Source organism: Nipponia nippon, unplaced genomic scaffold, assembly GCF_047370975.1.
Source record: "Nipponia nippon isolate SJK-2023a ecotype South Korea unplaced genomic scaffold, ASM4737097v1 scaffold_7, whole genome shotgun sequence".
NCBI lineage: Eukaryota > Metazoa > Chordata > Aves > Pelecaniformes > Threskiornithidae > Nipponia > Nipponia nippon.
The window spans coordinates 31687161-31705454 of NW_028262391.1; the positions used below are offsets into that span (position 1 = coordinate 31687161).

The following is an 18294-nucleotide window of genomic DNA, read 5'->3' on the forward strand; positions in this document are numbered from 1 at the left end:
GTAAGCCACAGTTCCCCCGCCGTAACAAATTAATGGGCTCGGCCTGGTGTCATAATCCTCAGAAGGGAACTTGGTCTCGGTTGTCAACAGCCCCAAAAGGAGTATCAGTGCTCACAACGCAGCCCACAGCACTGCCACCAGTGCTCTGCTTCTTTGCAAGGACTGGGAGAGCTCAGGCAGGAGAAACCCGTAAAGCAGGGTGGTCAGGATCTTCTCACTCACCACCACTTCTCAGGCAAACTCCCTCCTCACAGAGCAGCAGCCCAGCAGACCCTTCTCCTCTCCATGACACAGCTCAATAAGACACAAGCGTTATTCAGACTAGGATTTAAGGGCGCAGTTTACCCATGTTAATATATGCTATGTTTGTCTGATGGTTTTGTCACTTGCTAAGCAGGTTGGGGTAAAGCCTAGGCTGTTGAACAGCTTTTACTCTGCCCTGCAGTGACATTTCAAGAGGCAAAAATTTGGGGCAAGATTTTTAATATCAGTTTCAACTGCAACAGCCTTATAACTCTTTAGTCCTACTAGCATGGGTTTGTGTTGAGGTTTCTTTAGATTTAGTCTTCTCCCTGAATTCCTGGCCTTATTGTCCTCCAGGGATTGACAGGTGAGTAAAAGGAGCAAAAAATGCAGCTTCCTTCCAATGCATCTTATGTTTGAACTATTAATATTTTAACCCATTACTCTAGCTCCATTGCACATGTTTTTATGGTAAGAAAATACAAAGAGGATGCAGCACAAGCTCATAGAATTCTCCCCTCCTCTTAGCTCGCCTGTCAATCAGCTACGGGTCTGCAACAACGCTACTGGAGATGAGAAAGGATGTTAAACCCGGAAGATTCAGCAACACAGGAAACTGTGGAAAATGAAAGACACGCGAGCCCCCATGCTTTCTCGTACAAATTCACACATCTTACTATGGATCCCGTGGCTGTTTCCACCTTTTGGGAGTGGAGGGGGGAAAGTCGTGGACAGAAAATGCTGTGGCATCGAACTTCTGACGGGCAGGACCCAACCTCGTCAACATCTCTAGAAGCTCTCTACTAAATACCCGCACCACATTCACCATTCCCGCAGTGCTGAAGCTAACTCAAGTACTTTGTCCCACTCACTTAAGAGCTTGGCAAGCCCAAGGTCCTTTGAAACCACCAGGCAAATACCGTCTAATTCCAGTAACTTGTTGGTATTTATAAAATTGCCCAACAGCTTTCCTAGTGATTCATTCATGACACCATCGACTCCTCTTCCAGCTTAAGAAAACCTTCGGTGTTTCAACTGGCAAACCCCTCCTCAGCACAGAGGAAGGCACAAAAGGGCCTCATCCCCCTCACCAGCTCCTTCCCCTGGAGCTGAGGCGCAGCCTCCTGCTCTCGTGGGCCTGCAAGTTTCATTTAGGTGAAGGTGGCAGTTTTAGCTCACGCGAAGTTTAGGAGCGGCGTGCGGAGCCGCGGGCGGGGGCGTCCGGGGCTCGGGGTGCCGGCGGCAGGGCCCTCAGAGCCCGCGCGGTCGGGTGCATCAGGCACTGGGGCGGCGGAGGGGCGGCAGCCCCCGCGGGGCTCCCGACGCCCCGCCGGTGCCACGGAGGCCCGGCGGCAGAGCCCGGGCGGGCTCCCCGGAGGGGCGAGGGGAGGGGAAGGGCCGGGCCGGGCGCGGCGCAGCCTCCCACCCGCCCGCCCTCCCTCAGCGACGCGTGACGCACGGACGCACGCACGGGCGTTTGAAGTTGGCGCGCGATTCGCCCCTCCCACCCCGCCCGCCGCTCCCAGCCTGCCCCGCGCGGCCGCTTCCCCGCGCGCCGGCCGCCCCTCCCTCCCTCCCTCCTCCCCCTCCCCCTCCCACCCCTCCCCGCTCCGGCCGCCGGCCGCGGCAGCCGCGCTGGCGCAGGCGCACTCCCCCCGCCCGCCGCCATTTTGTGTCCGAAGCGACTGTGGAGCGATTAAACCGCGAGCTGGTGCTGGGCGCTAGCGGCGGCCGCGGCGGGGCGTGCGGGGCGCGGCGGCTCCGCGGGGCCCGTGGGCGGCGCGGGGCGGCGGCGGGGCCCGGCGGCCGGAGCGAGCTCGGCGGGGTTGCGGGCGCAGGTAAGCGGTGGCGGGGGGTTTGCAGTCGCTTTCTCCGGCCTCTAGGTGTCACGATGGGGCTCCGGTTCGGCTGGGGCCCCGCAGCGGCCGCCGCCGGGGAAGCAGGGGGCTTTGTCTCCCTCTATCGTCCCCAGCGCGGCCGGCGCCTGCCTGCCACCGCCGCCATTCCCCACAGCGCGGCGCTGGGCTGCGGGCCCGCCCGGGGCCTCCCTTCCCGCCGTCCCCGCCCGGCCGGGCCGCCGCCGAGCCGTCGGCCCCGACTCCATTTTCTTTTCCTTTGTCTCCTCCGCCGCCCCACCGGGGCTGATCACCGCCCCCTCGCCGCCGGGCGAGCCGCCGGCACCCCCCCCTTCCCTTCCCCTCCCGTCCCTTCCTCCTCCCCTCCTCCGCCTTCCCCGCCCCGCCGAGCCGGGCCGGGCCCGCTCCCCACCCGCCCCGCCACCGCCGCTGCTTCCCCCCCCCACACACACACCTCCGCCCTCCCGCCGTCTTCGCGCGAACCTCTGCGGGGCTCGCCCCGGCGCCCTCCGCCCGCTGCCCGTGGCCTCCCTCGGTGTCCGGTCGGCTCCTGACCGCAGGGCGGTGACGGCGGCGGCGACTGCGTGTCCCGCTCCTGCCGGCCGCCGCCTCGCTGCGCTGGCGTGTGCTGCGGAGTGAGAGGCGCTGCGAGGCGCAGAGCGGGACTCGAGCTCCCTCTGCAAGGCAGGCTGAGCAGCGCCATGCAGCACCGGGACGCGGGCACGGCTGGGGGGCGCCCGCTCTCGCCGCGCTGCCCGGCCGCCAACCTTCCCCCCCCCCCCGCCCCGGGCTCCGCTCCCGGTGGGTGCCCCGCCGCACCCCCCCGCCACCCCCGGGCTCGGGGCCCCCGCGGGGCTTCAGGCCGCCGCCGCGGCGTGGTCGGGACCCGGGGCGCAGCTGGGCTGCCACCACCGAGCCGGCGACAAGTTGTGTCACTTGCTTCGACTTGGCCCGGGCTGCGGGCCTCCCCCAGCACACTGCAGGGCGGCCGCCCCGCCGCAGCCCGGGGCTTGCTTAGGGCCGGAGCCCGAAAGCCCATCGCAAAGCACGGTTTTATTCCCTCTCTTGCACGGGTTTGTTCTGCGGGAGGAGGGGAAGCACAAAACCCGATTCTTTTTGTGATGCAGAAGAGGAAATCGCACATGCTCTGTGTCCAAACACTTTGCGTTTTGTTCTCTACATCAACTTTAAATTTCTTTAGTAAACGTATCTATACGGTATCAGATTTGGCCTTGCCTTAGCTTTGTGAAATCGCTTTGATACAGGGGTTTTGTCGTGTTGTATGCATCCTTTTCTGTTCGGTGTAATCCTCAGGACTTGCCTGCTGGTGAGAATGAGCTCGCTTTCCTGTTTGTGACTTCCTATTTTTTTTTACCCGGTCTTTCCTCCCCCTTAAATAAATGCATGGCTGTTCCTCACCTCCTGCCAGTTGTTGAATCCTGGTAATAAACTCCGGAGGTGTTATTAGAAGCATCTGAAATATTGTTTGCCACTTCCAGTATATGTGTTTTTTCTTTCAGTGGAGAAAGTGTGTAAATATTTTCTCAAGTTCTCCAGTTTATTCTGCTTGTGCAGAGCCTGTTGAATTTGCAGGAGGCCGTTGGGTATAAGAAATAGCTCCATATTGTATTCAAGCTGTTTTTCTTACTTAAGCTGTATGTAACACTTTAGTATGGAAGACATCATTAGGACTGAAGGAAGGAGCAATTTGAGCATAAGGGCGAAGCAATGCTTTCTTTTTTTAGGTTGATAGATTTTTTTTTTTAACTTCCATTTTGCTTTTCTTCTGGATGTATAGGGCTAGCTCAATTTTTATGTCCTCTGTACTTACGGTGTACATGAGAAAGCATATTAGGATGCATAGAATTGCTTCATTAATGCTCTTGAAACTTTGTGGGATATTTTTGAGGAATAATGTCTGAGCAAAAGGTGCAAAATTTGAGTTCGTATAGCCTCAAGTGGCCCTACGACTGAAATAATACAGCAGGTCTCGTCCAGTTTGGACAGAGCTTGGGGAGTTGTCACTACAGTGTTAAGTTTGCTGGCAGCTCATGCCTGCAGCGTTATTGAGGGAAAGAGCTATTTCAAGAACTGCTTTTTGTATTAGCAGGCTCTATCTTGAATATGAACTGTAGCTAATTTGCGCGTATCGTTACCAGCTCTTGTAGCTGCGGGTTGATACCTGCCTGATGTGGTACCATTGCTGCTGTCTTGAAAATGCCAGAAGCTGACCCGTGTTATACTTGTGTTTATTCAGCATTTACCTGAAAAATGTAATTATATGTGATTACTAACTTGCTTAGGAATTTCTGTATAGAGCCTACTCTGGAACTTAATTTCTTCTCTTCCCCTTAGTACTTCATGTCCAAGAACTCCTGCTTTTCTAATGAATATTTTTGGAAGTCAGATGTTGAGCATTATTAGGCTTATCTGCTCTCTGAGAAGAGCCAACCTATTCCTTGCCCTTATCCCTCACACTTTGACAGATTCTTCATCACTTGTAACAGCAAGCAGTGTTGAGCTCTGACTTCTGGATAGCTCTTCCTGCTCTGTCTGAACAGTTTTTTGTACATTAGCTATTTCAGATATATATATTGATTATATTTGCATAAAAACTCCCTGATTCACCCATCCTGGCAATTCTTGCTTCTCTTACCTCTTCTTTACCAGAGAGAGAATGCTTGAGGGAGTAATCGAGCATTAGGATCACAAATACTGGTTCTTCCTGTGCTTGTACGTGCTCTAGAAATACATGTGATAAGGAACAGCCGCCACTGCTACCTGCACGCGTGAAGGCTCATGCTGACTGAACTTGCTAGGCTCCAGCTTCCACAGTGGAGCTGAAAGAAACCAAAGCTTTGACTCGGTGGTTGTTTTGTTTGTGTTAACTTACTGAACTGTACTGATCTGTTTGCTTAACTTTAAACCTCTGTTCATCCATTTGGCTCTAGTTCAGATGCCCAGTTCAGTCTTTGTCATATTAAACCTTGACATTTCAAAACAGTATCAAGCTCTACTGCTCTGCAATGCTACATGGTCTTAGAGATGCACACAGATCCAGGAAATTGCCATTTTTTTTTGTTCAAAGGTTATACTTACTGCTTATAAAAATGGTTCAGAACATGGCTTTTGTTTTTTCAGGTTTTTTTGCTGAGACTTAGAAAGAATCTTTGTTCTGTCCTGACTGTAACTGAAGATGTTGCTTTTTTTGTACTGAAGGATATTTGAATTTCATTTAAAACACCCTGTTCTGCTGCTCCTCCCTCTTCACTCCATCCATTATCTTTCAGGAATTAAATGAGATATGCTTATTCTAGACAGATAATTAATAAGAAAACTCATCAGCTGTTCACCTGAGTGATCTCAGTATTTTCTGATTAACAAAAATAACCTTGAAAAGAAGAGTAGAATAAACATGAGGCAGATAGGGAGTTTTATGTTTCAGGTCATATTAACGTTCGGGTAACTGTACACTGAACAACTTGATTTTGGTGTCTAATATAAATTAAAGCTGAAGTGAAGTTTCCCTCGTTTAGTGTTGCAAAAACTTGGAAAGTATAAAGTCTTAATGTCTTTCCAATATGGTTCTTTACAGGTGAAAATATAGAAGTAGTACAGAGACAGCTCTCAAGAATGGCGCCGTTAACGTGTGTTACTTAGGGGAGAGCTGTGATAGAATGGGTTCCTGAAGAATTATTCTTTTAACTATCCCTACAGACTAAGCTGTGAGTCACAGATGTTTACAGTTACATTTCTTATGTAAAGGTTTGTTTTTAGAGACCCTTCAGTTCCAGCCCTCCCACTTTTTACTGTGAGCTACCTGAGGATTTCAGTGTGCTGTATGGCGTTGATATTAAGAGGTGAGGCCAGGTATGTTTAAAAGCATTTAAAAGCACAAGAAGTGCAGTGATCGGGTAGGATGTGCTGACCAGGTAACACCGGGGAGGGCTACTGTCCTGGTAGCAGTGAAGCAAGCTATGCTCCAGGGTATTTTCTTTACACTGTAGTTCAGGTAGTATGTCCAAATACATATTGTTTTGTCAATCAGCTGTGGGCATAGTCTTGTTTCTCTGCCATAGAAACAAACCCATGATGTTTCTAAAGCTTCTTGGGTTTCACTGAAAAGCTTCACTCAAATGTAAAGGCTGAATAAAGAGACTGTGAACTAAGTTCAGCTTATACTGCAAATCTTATTTTACCTCTCTTCTTTTTTCCCCAGAATCTAAAAATTTCTGTTGACATCATTGAACTTGTCAAATTCTAACAAAACAGAAGCCAAATCACAGATTGTTTGGAGCATGAAATACACCTTTGTCTTTATTAATATGCATCATGATTAGAAGCTTGTATGTCTCTCAAACATGAGCAGGTAAAGTAGCTATCTGTAAAGTAGAGGAGAAAGTAGCTTGGTTCAACTATATAAAGAATATTACTTGCCTTAATTGGGATGTCAAAGTAATCCTTATTCCCTCTTTCAGGTATTTAGAATTAGATTGCTGTTCTGAAAGCTTCTGAAATTCCTCTGTTATATGTGTTGTTTTAAAAAAAAACCAAAACAAAAACCAAACACAAGACAAAACATAGAACACCCCCCCCCCCCCCCCAAAAAAGAACAAACAAAAAAACCAACAAAAAAACCCTCACACCACCAAAGTACATTGGGAGTTGAGAGAGATGTTTGCCTTGGCCAGTGTATTTTTTTTTTCCACTTTTTACTCTGGAATATCCCTAGCTGTAGTAATGGAAGTAATATTGTGTAGTTGATGCACTTTGGAACACTAGGGAAGTTCCAGGCCGGAGAAGTGCTGATGTATGAGGAGGAGATGGAGTGGATGAACATGGCAGCTAGTAATGTAGTGCTGTGCAGAGTCACCTGAGCTACCTTGGGTATTTAACTAGCACTGCATGATGTTAATACATGTATAGTTTACATTATTACCAGCTTTCCCATTTAGTCTTAGTACAGAATTTAGTTAACAAGGAGAGAAAAGGATGTAATTAATCCTAGTAAATAAGACTTTAAGGAAACTAGAGCTTGTTACATTTATTATTTGACCTTGTTAAAGGTGTATCTCTTGATGTTGAGGACCTTACAGAATATAAAAATTAGTACTGAATGCCATTTGGTTCAGGATAGTTCAGGTATAGTCCGCGGGTGTACAAAACTGAATAGTTTCCATGGGTGTTCAGCAAAAACTGGTAATTGCTTGTCACAGTTTGTTTTCATTACTGATTTTATTGGTGCAAAATGTCTGTTGATTTAAAACTTTAGCATGATAAAATTGTAGTTCATGGAAAGGCAAATAGCACTAAGGCAGCCATCGTGATTGTCAGGTGAAGTAGTTCCATTCAGATGTGTGCGCTAAGGCTGCCGTATGTGAAGCTATACACCTGTGAACAAGGCAATTCAGCTGAATTTAAATCAAGCCACATGGTATCCTAGAAAGCAGTGGTTGAACTGCATTTTGGAGTCATAGTGGATAAACAGCTTAAACATGAGTTTCCAAGGTGACGCTGTGACAAAGAAGCTAATGTAGTTCTCAAATGCATTAATGGAATGAGTAGAGATACGTTCTTGCCTGTGTGGGGTGGGTTGAAGTCATTACCAAAATACTACCTAGGGGTCTGGCACCAGAACTTAAAAAAGCAAACAAAAAAATTACTGGCTGCAAGGGAGATTGATGGCGAGCTAAGAAGTAATGCCATGCAGTGAAGTGTTAAGAGTTTACTGTGCAGCTTCTCGGCAAAACTGAGAGGTGACTTGATTGGAGTCCTCAGATATCTCCCTGGCAAGATGATACTGCGTATTAGTGAGCTTTTTTTTAATCTTGCTGACACACAAAAAGAGTTTGTAGCCAGAGAAGTTCAAATTAAGGCTAATTTTTTCACAGTGAAGGTGATTAACCATTGGATTATGATATGAAGAGCAATCGTGTATTTCTTAATTTCTTAATGTCTTTGAATCAAGATTGTGGAAAAAATTCTGAAAATTGCTTCAGCCAGCTGCAAGGTACTGAGCTTCTTTTGTTTCATATACATTTAGAGAGCTGTAATTCGTAAGTGGTCAGACTTGGTGATCAAATGAGAGGTGATCATGCCAAAGAAAAAAGATGGGGAGCAGCTCCTCTTCTCTTTCATCAGCTTCCCTCTTTTTGAACAGAGATAGGTTTAGGACTTTTCCATAGAAATCTAGAACATGATCAAGCCAGTAAAATCTTCTGAATAAAAGAAAGTAAGCAGGTATTGATATATATTGGAGGCGTGTCAAAACAGCGTCCCATATATTTAGTCCAAACTTGTGACTGTAAAAAATCCTTATTTGTGGCTATAGTATTAGTGAGCTGTTGGTAGGTTAAATGTTACTTCTTCGCTGCCAGGGCTCACTGCTGATTCCAGTTCAGCTTGCTGTCTACCAAGTAGCCCTAGGACCTTGTCAGTAACACTGCTGTCCAGTCTGTCCCAAACCTGTATCGCTAAAGGCGTTCTTCCTTCCCGGTTCATAGCATGGGAAATGCTCAGTGAGGGTGAAGCAAGGTGATTTTTATTGAATCCACTTCAGAAAATATAGCTTAGTAAAATTATTTATTTTATATTTTTTACAAAATTGTCTATTGAAGCATATTTTATATATTGCATTTATATGTATTGTGTGAAGCTATTTTATAATGCAGTGATCCTCCTTTTAAAGTGGATGCTGAGTAAAATACTGAATTAATCAGGAATGAAACTGGGGAGAGTAAAGCTGTGGAAGAAGGAGTAAACAACACTTAATAATTTTGAGCTATGATAATGCATCATGTGTGGAGACTTGACACAAGTGTTTGCTGCTTTTTGAGCTCTCCAGAATGTTACAGTGAGTAGCCTGATGATGGACTAAGCATCTCTAGGTGGAGATTGCTGAAAGTACTTCTCATGTATTACAGATGTTAAAGGTGGGAAGGGGGAAGTGTAAGCTTGAGAACTGTCTCAGCTGCAGAGCTAACTTGCATATAATCCATGTGCTCCTCTGGATGGTAATTTCAACAGAAGCACCTGATGCTTGAGTTTGGCAGTTCTGGTTTCTCCTGTCTGTTTGTAAGAAGCCAAATAGGGTAGCTCTGCTGCTACCACTTGTGTGCTTTGCAGAAACTCAGTCTGTGTCTGGTCTGATTGCTACTCTGTAGTGTGGTGCCTAGCACTCACACAAGGCCAACTTTTTAGGGAGATGCAGTAAGTTTTGTGGTGAGCCTGTACCTTGTAGGAAGAAGAAATGGGGAAAATACACCACAATTGATGGAAAACCTATTTTGGTAAGAGACTGTGGAGACACTGTAGGTTTAGAAAGGGATCAGCGGGTCCAGAGGTGAAGATCTGTAGTCCCATGGCTGGGTGTTGGGATGAGGGTGGTAAAACACAGACGTGACTGTTCTCCCTACACAGTGTTTCCTGCATGAGCTTTTTGGAGACAGACTGCTTGACTAAATGGACACTGATCTGTCCTTGCAGGGCATTATTTTTTTTTATTATAGTGTTGGAGAAAGGAATTTTTTTCTTTTTTTCCCAACCTACTGATAAAAGTTATACAAGTGAATCCATAGCTCTTGCTATGTTGGGAATAATACCAATGCATTTAGGGAAGTAAAAGTCATGGCTTCCCTGGAAGATTAAGTTGGCTTGCATCGACACTGTTGTGACCCCATTTCCTTCCATTTGTGTGCTGGAAATTGCATTGCCAGGCGATGAGTTGGTCAGCTGAATTTGCTTCCTGTGTGTGTCCATCCATCCCCCCCAAAAAAGGTGGGGGGCAACTGGATGTGGAAGAACTGCAGCTCTGAGTTTGATTTAAGCCTTTGTGGAACAATGCCTCAAAGTATTTTGGGGTAAGTAGAGGCTTTCTGAAAAGGTGGTTGAGAACACAAGTACTAATGGCAGCATTTGGATATTTGTAAATGTTTTTTACTCTTTTGAAATAGAGCAGTAAACTTTGCTGTATGTTTAAAATCACTGTCAAGGGAACTGAATTCTCCCATTGTTTACTGTTGAGAGAGAGACATCATTGTTCTGGACTGGCTCCTGGAAGAGCTTTTCACTGCTGTGGAACCAGTAGTGATTTTTGGCTAATGACTTCACCTTCTCGTGTAGTTTCACTGTCTCCTTGTATGTGATTTGCAAAGCTGTTTCCTTGAAACCACCTCTAACATCCAGAGATCTAAAATGAAAGCGGGAAATGCTACTGAATTAAAAATGTCCCCCTGTTTTGGGTTGTACATACTTGATGTAAGTGTAACAATACTACGTTTTTAAACAGTAGCTTCTATGTGCTAAATGGTTTGCAGTGGAAGTGCGATATAAACTTTAGTCTTGCTTTCCCAGTATGTACTATGAGAGAACCCTTTAGAGGCACTTCAGGAGTTTTCAGGTTACAGGTTGGAAAAATCAAATTTTTGAAGGCTAGTAGTTCCAGTCAAAGCTTATCAGATTATTAAAACCTTTTTTCTTTTCTTTTCTTTTTGGAGGATGGAAGAAGTTAGTGTTATCCAGCATTCCTGCTGAGTATATAACTTACTGCCATTTCTGATCTTTGAAGAGAGATTTATCGCTTCCCGTGGCAATACTGAATACTCAAAAGGTACTCATTGATTTCTTGATCCTTGCCTGCCTTCCATATCAATGCACTTCTCTCCTTCCTGCTCAGGAATGACCACTGTTGACTCCTATCTACTCTGAGCTACTAAAGCATTATATGAGCCCGGAGTAGTTTATCCTTGGCTCCTGTAGTGTGTGTGGAAATAGTTTTGTCCTGTTGAAGCAGCTGCATCCTCTCCCTGTTCTACCAGTGTTTTGACCTACATGAAGAAGAATTTGGCAGCTTCCATGACAGTATGATGGAGCAGACTATCAAATATTCAGATGTCTGACTTGCTTGACATGACATCTGTAATGTTTTTGGAGACATCTGCTTTGAGTGGCTTGTGCATCCTTAGGGATGTTCTCTCCAGCTCCACCAGATTCAAAGAAGGGAGAGAGCATTGAATGTTTGTCCTGCTCTGTTATCAGTCTGGCTCTTCAGGGTTAGAAGTACTTGATCCAGTGCAGTTGTTTACCATTTGTTCTTGTCCCAGAGCTGCCTTTTCAAACAGGCTGTCCCATGCTGGTAGCCAGGGAGCCTTTTCAGCCACCTTCTGGCACTCAAGATATAAGCTCTTGTTAAGATTCTGGAGAACAGAGCACACAGTAGTCCTTGTTTCTTCAGGGACAGATTTTTCTTTTTATTAGTTTGGATTTACTCATTGTGGCCCTGGGTTTTCTCCTGTAGATTAAAAAACAAACAAACAAACAAAAACCAAAACCAAGGTCCTTTGTCAGTACTGCTTCCACTTTTTCTATCTGAAAATCATATAGGAGCCTTGTCTGATGTTGATCTTTGTACAGCCCTTCTTTGATGTCATATCACATGTGGTTTTGTGTCTCCTAAACAATGATACGCTAAGCCTGTGCGCTTCTAATGCTGCTCTCAAATTAAATATTAGGCAGCTTTGAATATTCACCACTCTGAAAGTGCAGGTCACTAGTAGATTGCTGAGAATGACTGTACTTCTGTACATTAGCTAAAGAACCGGTCAGTGTTTGAGATCTTGCAAAAGTGTTCCAGGTCCTCTAGAACTTGTGTGGAAGCGAATGCTGAGACCAATAAATATCTCTGTCCTGAAAGCATCATAGTTATAACTGGATAGATAAAAAAACCCTCACTGTTTCTGTGTTTGAAGTTTAAGTATATCCTTCATTTTATATAGTGCCGGAGAATGGTAAAGTAATTTGGGTTGGAAGGGACTTCTTTTGGTACCCTGGTTCAACCCCTGGCTCAGTGCAGGGCCAGCTTTGAAGTTAGATGAGGTTGTTTAGGGTTGTATTTATTTAGCAAATATTTTCAATAGCTGAAAGATGAGAGTTTCCACAACATCTCTGAGCAACCTACTCCAATGCTTGACCACTCTCTTGTTGCAGCTTGCCTGTTGCATCTCATCCTTTCATTGTCTATCTCTGAGAGTGTGGTTTCATCTTCTCTTTGCTCTCCTGTTAGGTAGTTGAAGGTAGCAGCAAGATCTCCCCTTAGCCTTCTCGCAGCTGTGTCAGTCTGCTCTTGTAGGTCTTGTACTCTAGCCACCTCATTGTTTTGGCAACCCCCTAATGGGCTCTTTCCAGTGTATGTCAGTGTACTAAGCTCAAAAATGGGCATGTGGAGCACTTAGATTTCCAGCTTATCGCCGTTTTCCTTCAAGTTTATCAAACCTTGCCCATATGTCAAAGATCTGATTGGAATGTAAATTCATGCAAGGTATTTTATGCCAGAAAATATGCTGGTTACTGTAACAGAAATTGGCTATCTTTCCTGTAAAGGAGGGTAGGAGTGGCTTTTCTTCCCTCTGGGACACTACCATGGAGTAGATCAGAACAAGTATGCCTTGTATTTTTGAAGTATGTATATTTGCTGGGAAACTTTGCTCCTTGGGTTGTACATGAGTAGGCTGATGTTCCTTGAGTAGCGTCTGAGCTGCTTACTTCAGAACATCTCTTTAAAAAGCTCCGGGAAGCTATTTCCTTAAGCAGAGTCAATACCTTGTGAAGAGAGAAGAGTGATGGTTGTGCTTGGCATTAACCCACCATCAGCTGTAATCTGCAGATACAGATTCTGTGGATAAACTATTCTGAATTTGTGTTGTCTATAGTGTGGAAAAGAGCTACAATTATTATTGTTTTGTTTCTCTTTTCCCCTACTAAGAGGTTAGGTACAATGTTTATTCAAAACAGATCTCTCCACTGTTAAGTCATTTGCCAAGCAGAAGATTAGTTTTTGAAAATTGGAAGAAAACAATTTCTCAATTCAAAATTTGAGGAAAACCAAAGTTAGGGTAAAAGAATAGCAGTGGATAAAAGCATGCTTCCATTTAATTAAATGTACTCTATTGAAGAGTCCTGGTGTGTTTTGTCCAGTGACGAAACTTCCGAGATGATAGTTCCACGCAGGAGGTGTTCGCTTTGCATCAAGTGTCTTCTGAAGGGAGAAGTCCTTCACTCTTAAGGCTTCTCTGTGTTAATTTACAAGTCTTTACATTTTGAGAAATAGCAGCCTTCTCCAGGGTCACAAGTCAGGAATAAAAACTCAGCTACTAACAGTAACTATTTTATATGCTTACCGCTGTGCGCAAGCTCTCACCAGCACTGAACCTGGCAAGGATGCAGCTTGCATCAGCAGTCTTAATGTGCCCTTAGCAGTGGAGTACACCCCACATATCCTCTGAGCATGCCCCTTTTCTGGTCAGTGAATGTATGTAGCATATGTGATTTTTACAGAGTAAGTGTTAAATAAAAAGAGATCAATTCCAAAAGCTTGCTATCACTGAGCATCCACAGCTCCAACAAAGTTCTTATCAGTAGTGCTCTTTGAAGCTGATAAACAATTAAAAATAGACTTGCCAAGGAAAAAATGCAGCCAGAACCCAGACTTGAGTGCCTGGTACTAAATAAATGACAGAAGAACTGGGGGGGGGTGGGGGGGGTGGGGTGTCGTACTTAAAGGGTGTAGAACTGGTGTGAAATTCAACACTGCTTGGCCCGCATCACTGAGTGCAGCAAGAATATGTGCCTTGCTTGAGAATTACTCCTGTGGAGTTGCTTACTGTTCCCAGGGTTTTTAGCATGTATGCACACTGAGGACCGAAAAGGATTACAGATGAGAAATAATGTGCTGTCTTGTAAATATTTTAGTTCTGTAAATGTGAATATTTTAAGCCCTTAATTGATTAGGGTAACAAAGCTAGCTTTGCAACTCTTCAACGAGCTGAGGCTGTTCTTCCTCACAGTAACAAGGTTAGAAGTCTGTTAGAACTGATCTTATTACTTTATTGATAGCGTTACTTGCTGCATTGACAGTATGTAACAGGTTATACTTGGTCTAATTTACACCCCTTTAACAATAAAAACTGCTTTTGTGTTGTGATTTGGTATTCCACAGCACAGGAGGAAAAGGACATCTGAAGTTGGCATAACCAGCCCTAAAATGTCATATTGCATTCTTAATTTGACATGAAGCATACAGAGTTCTAGGTTCTAAGAACCATAAATGCTAAAGAGTTTGAGAAGAGGTAGAGAGAGGAGTTTGTAAAATGAGTTCATTCTTCCTGGTAAAAAGTATTAAAGCCAGTTAAAATACTCTTGGTTTTGTTTAAGGCCTTTCTGATAAGTGAAGGGGTCCTCAAGCAGTTATCAATGCTGCTGTTCTTAGAGGTGTGGGACTACACGTTTTCTGTTAAACAAGCATTTAACATTCAAACAGTGCTTTCCTCCCCCCCCTTCTCTTCCTTTTCTCTTTTATGTAGTTTCACTAGTACGACTCATCTGTTCTATTCCAGAGTGTGTTCTGACATCAAGAGCTGCATGAAGAATAGCCAGCATGAAGAGAACAAATCAGTCCAGGCAGAAGTGCAGAAGCGTCAAGAACATAAATGTAAATTAAGGGGTTTTAAAGTGTGGTATGCATTCCATGCTGAGGCAGTAGTTTCCTGAACACTTAGAGCTTACACTGTGCTGGAAGAAACCCTCTTGCCGTGCTTCTCTTTTGGCTGGCCTGAGTGTTTGGGCACATCAGAGACCTGGTCTGGATGGAAATAAGTATCTTTTTGGCTGGGTGAGTTCTGGCCTGGATTAGTTTCCTGACCAGTTAGCTGTAGTCTTAGAAACGCTTGCGCTGACATGAGGAATAGTTGGGGTGATGTGGGTGGGAACGAGTGGGCAGTTTAAAGGCAGGGATGGCTTCTCTGACAAGAGTTAGTGTGTTTGTAAATGAGGCCTTGGTTCTGGTGGAAAGGCTTTTTTCCTCCAAGGTCAAGTGCCTTTGTGGGAATTTTCTTTTTTTGCTTCACCTGCTTTGAAGGTTGATTGTAAAGGCCCTTCTAGGGATTGGTGTATAAGAATATTTGACACACGAATCCAAATGAATTAGATGTGTGTGTAAAATGGATTAAAGTGCTTAAAATTTAGGCATGAGGATCACTGTCTAGGGTTCACCTGGGTTTAATTCTGTTTACATCTGTTCCAACATTTATTAATTTAGATGAACTTATCTGTGATTCAAAAGCAAGGATGACTTAATTTAGGCTCCAGGAGTTTTTGTCCACCACCATTCTGCCTTAAGTGTCCTCAAAACTCTCCTGGAATTTCCTGTCCCTGCTGCAACAACAGTAAACTACACCTCTACATTTGACAGCCTGACATTAAGCTAACTAGCAGTGACTTTGGTTTTCCTTATATGCAGCAGGGTGTAATTTGTGAGGTGACTAATAGTTACTGCATGGGCAGCTGTTGTTCATGGGGTAGGACCCATGTTACCATCTCAGGGATGAGCGCTTCCTGCTCCTCTGATTTGAAGCCTGAATTCCCTTGTCCAGGCAGAGTATCACTGCTTAATGAGTACTTGTGGAAAGATAAAAGGAATAGCTGTTCCCCAAAAGTTTGTTCTTGGGTACTCGTTCATCTAGATGAAGCCTTAGAGGAAAACAAAATCCAAATACTTGTAGCTTATTATGAAGTCTCCAGAATGCCATGAAACTTGTTGCACTGGTCTCTTTTCAGGTGTGGTCGTGTCTGGTGTTGCTGTTCTGATCTCATGCAACACCGTGTCAGATGGCCAAAGAACGCTGCTCTGGTCTGACTAATTTTGAAGAAACACCTTTTTGTGCTGTTAGCAGTTTGCTAATAGCCTAAATGAAAGCCTAAGTTAATATGTGAGGGGGAAAAATGGCCGCAAATACTTGTTGATAAAACTATTAACCTTTTCCGGTATCTACCTACAATATTAGACTTCACTTTTTGTGGCAGTGGATTTTACAGGCTGTTTTAACCTGAAATAGTTTTTCGTTGTTCTCAATTTGTTACCTTCAAGTATTCCAGTGGTCTTTTGTGAGCTCCTTTGGTGTTTTTATATTAGGAAGAACTGTAAAAGGGAGAGACTGAGTAGTTTCATGATCCAGCATTAGCTGAAAATGAATTCTTCCGTGACTGCTACTTTTAAAGTGTAAATCTCTTTGTATTTTACACCTGATAAAATGGCATGTTTGTCCTTCTGAAATGAACTGTCAGGTTAGCAAAATAAAATACCTTTCTTAATATATTAAAGGGAAACGTTTCCAAAAAACATGGTTGATTACGGAAATATTTAATTCACATTTCTCCACTTCCACTAGAGAACTGTGTGTGACTAAAGAACTAGTGTCATCTAGTGAGACTGCACTAGCAGTTACTGGAAGAAATAGGGAAAATTTAGAACTAAAATTTAAAAGAATGTTAGATAGGAAGGAGAAATTAAGGAAGAATAGAACAAGGTTTAAAACCAAGAATATTTACTAAAATTGTCCCTACTACCTTCTCAATAGAACTTTAATTCTCCAAATCTAAAGGAAAAACAAGGAAAAAGTCATACTTAAATAAAGCTGAAATGCTTCTACCAGACTGCTTTCTTCATTAAGGCTTACCATGTCAAGTTAAAAGTTAGTTATAGCCCAAGTGACTTGAGTATGTGTGGGATTTGTTGTCAGTAACTGCAGTGATTTATTTTTCTTCACAATCCAATTTTCAAGCAGTTGACATTGTTGTATTATGCTTTCCTCTCCATTGCAGGCTACAGCTTATTACAGCAGAATTAGCAGTGTTAGTTCTGGAAGAGCCGTGATCCTGGGGCCTTTTGCCACTGTCAGGTGCAAGGATTAAGGGGGAGCTTGTTCTGCAAACAGCTGAGGAACGATATGGAATTGAGTTTCCTTCTGTCTTGCTAGGGGACACTGTGTGTGTATATATATATATATATATATATATGCTGTTTTCATGTTTTGCACATGTCTTCCCCTGAGTTCTTCATCCAAAGTAACAGGTTAACTTTATCCCGAGTAACTGCAGAAAACCACAGGTGTGTGCTACTCACTGACTGAAAGATAAGGGTCAGTGCTGACTGAAGGTTCTCATCACTTTGAGTTATTTTGAGACATGATGTATGTTTGAAAGAGCTCTGCTAAGATCCCTGTGCAGGAGCAGCAACTAGGAAGATTACCTACTTTCGTAGGTTACAGAAGGAGAGGGGAAAAAGAAAAGGGTGGGGGAGGGGAATAAAAGGCTGGAGGTAGTTGTAGAAGTGTCACGGGATGCATTTTGCTTCTAATTTGACAGCGAGCTAGCTATGGGTAATGAATGTCCTGTAGCCAGGGAGATGGCTTGGCTGTGCACTTGGAAGTTCTTAAGGGTAAAAGGTAAAGATTATTTTTGATAGCATCTGGCCCAAAGTGTGCTACCTTCACATAAGCATAAGTAAAAGGTAACTGGTTTGCAATTAACAACTAATTGAATAAAAGTCGTGTGTGGGTTTGATCACAGTTAAATGCTATTGACTTTAAACAGGAAGGTGCCCACAAACTGGCTGTGACCCAGAGGGTTGCAGGATGCTTGAGAGAAAGCAATTTCACTGGAGTGTGTACTTGGTGGATGGCAGGATGGCACAAAGTGGAGGGACACAGCTCAGTGTAGCCACCTAGCTTCTGGGATGCAGGGTTCTTGGTGCTGTGGTTTGCTTAGAGCTTTAAGCTGGCACTGCTGCTTAAGGTGGCCCTGGCACTCTTAACCTGCTCCCTTACCTCTGTGCCCAAGCATTTGTGTGGGGAATCGGATCAGGAACTGAATGTGCTCTAACATAATTAACTGGTTTTCCCTGCATTAGTTTTCAGCTGAAATTAGTTCTTGATTGAGTTCGTTGTGGTGGATGAACTATTCTGTCAATGCAAAGGAAGGGAAAAGGTGGGAGCAGCTCTTTTGGCAACAGCGCTGTGTTTTCCTGTCTTACAGGGATTATGAAACCATTATGCAAGTTAAGAATCTGGTCTCCTATCTGGTTAATGGGGAGAAAGGTGGGTTCCTCTAGATGGTAATTTAGTGTAGGGATCCACTTAAAAGCTTTGGATCACTCTCTGGAAGAATGTACTCTTCTCCCTGCCCTGTTTGGGCAGGCCAGCCTTCCAGCACAGGCACCTCAGTTAGGTAACCGCCAGCAGGACACTATCAAAGCTGTCTGTCTGCATATGGTCCCTTTGCAGGGTCAGTACTTAAGGAAGTCATCCTTCTACAACTATACGTTTCCAATTGCAGCTGTCATTCCTGTAGCTTTTTTTACATATTT

The 18294-nt window shown here is 44.5% G+C and overlaps 1 protein-coding gene across 10 annotated transcripts in view; it reads left to right on the forward strand.

Moving 5' to 3' along the window:
- Positions 1-1851: 1851 nt before the first annotated feature.
- The window catches only part of CTCF (CCCTC-binding factor), a 36053-nt gene continuing 19610 nt past the window's right edge, over positions 1852-18294 (forward strand). The window contains exons 1-4 of one of the 10 annotated variants that reach the window (XM_087738481.1): positions 1852-2081; positions 10595-10707; positions 14489-14583; positions 14702-14763. In XM_087738481.1, coding sequence (XP_087594607.1) covers positions 14514-14583; positions 14702-14763 — 132 coding nt within the window. In that variant the 5' untranslated portion in view covers positions 1852-2081; positions 10595-10707; positions 14489-14513. Of the gene's footprint in view, positions 2082-6318; positions 6469-10594; positions 10708-14488; positions 14584-14635; positions 14764-18294 lie in introns of those variants that run through there. The other 9 variants (XM_087738472.1, XM_087738476.1, XM_087738473.1 and 6 more) reach the window with 9 other exon arrangements.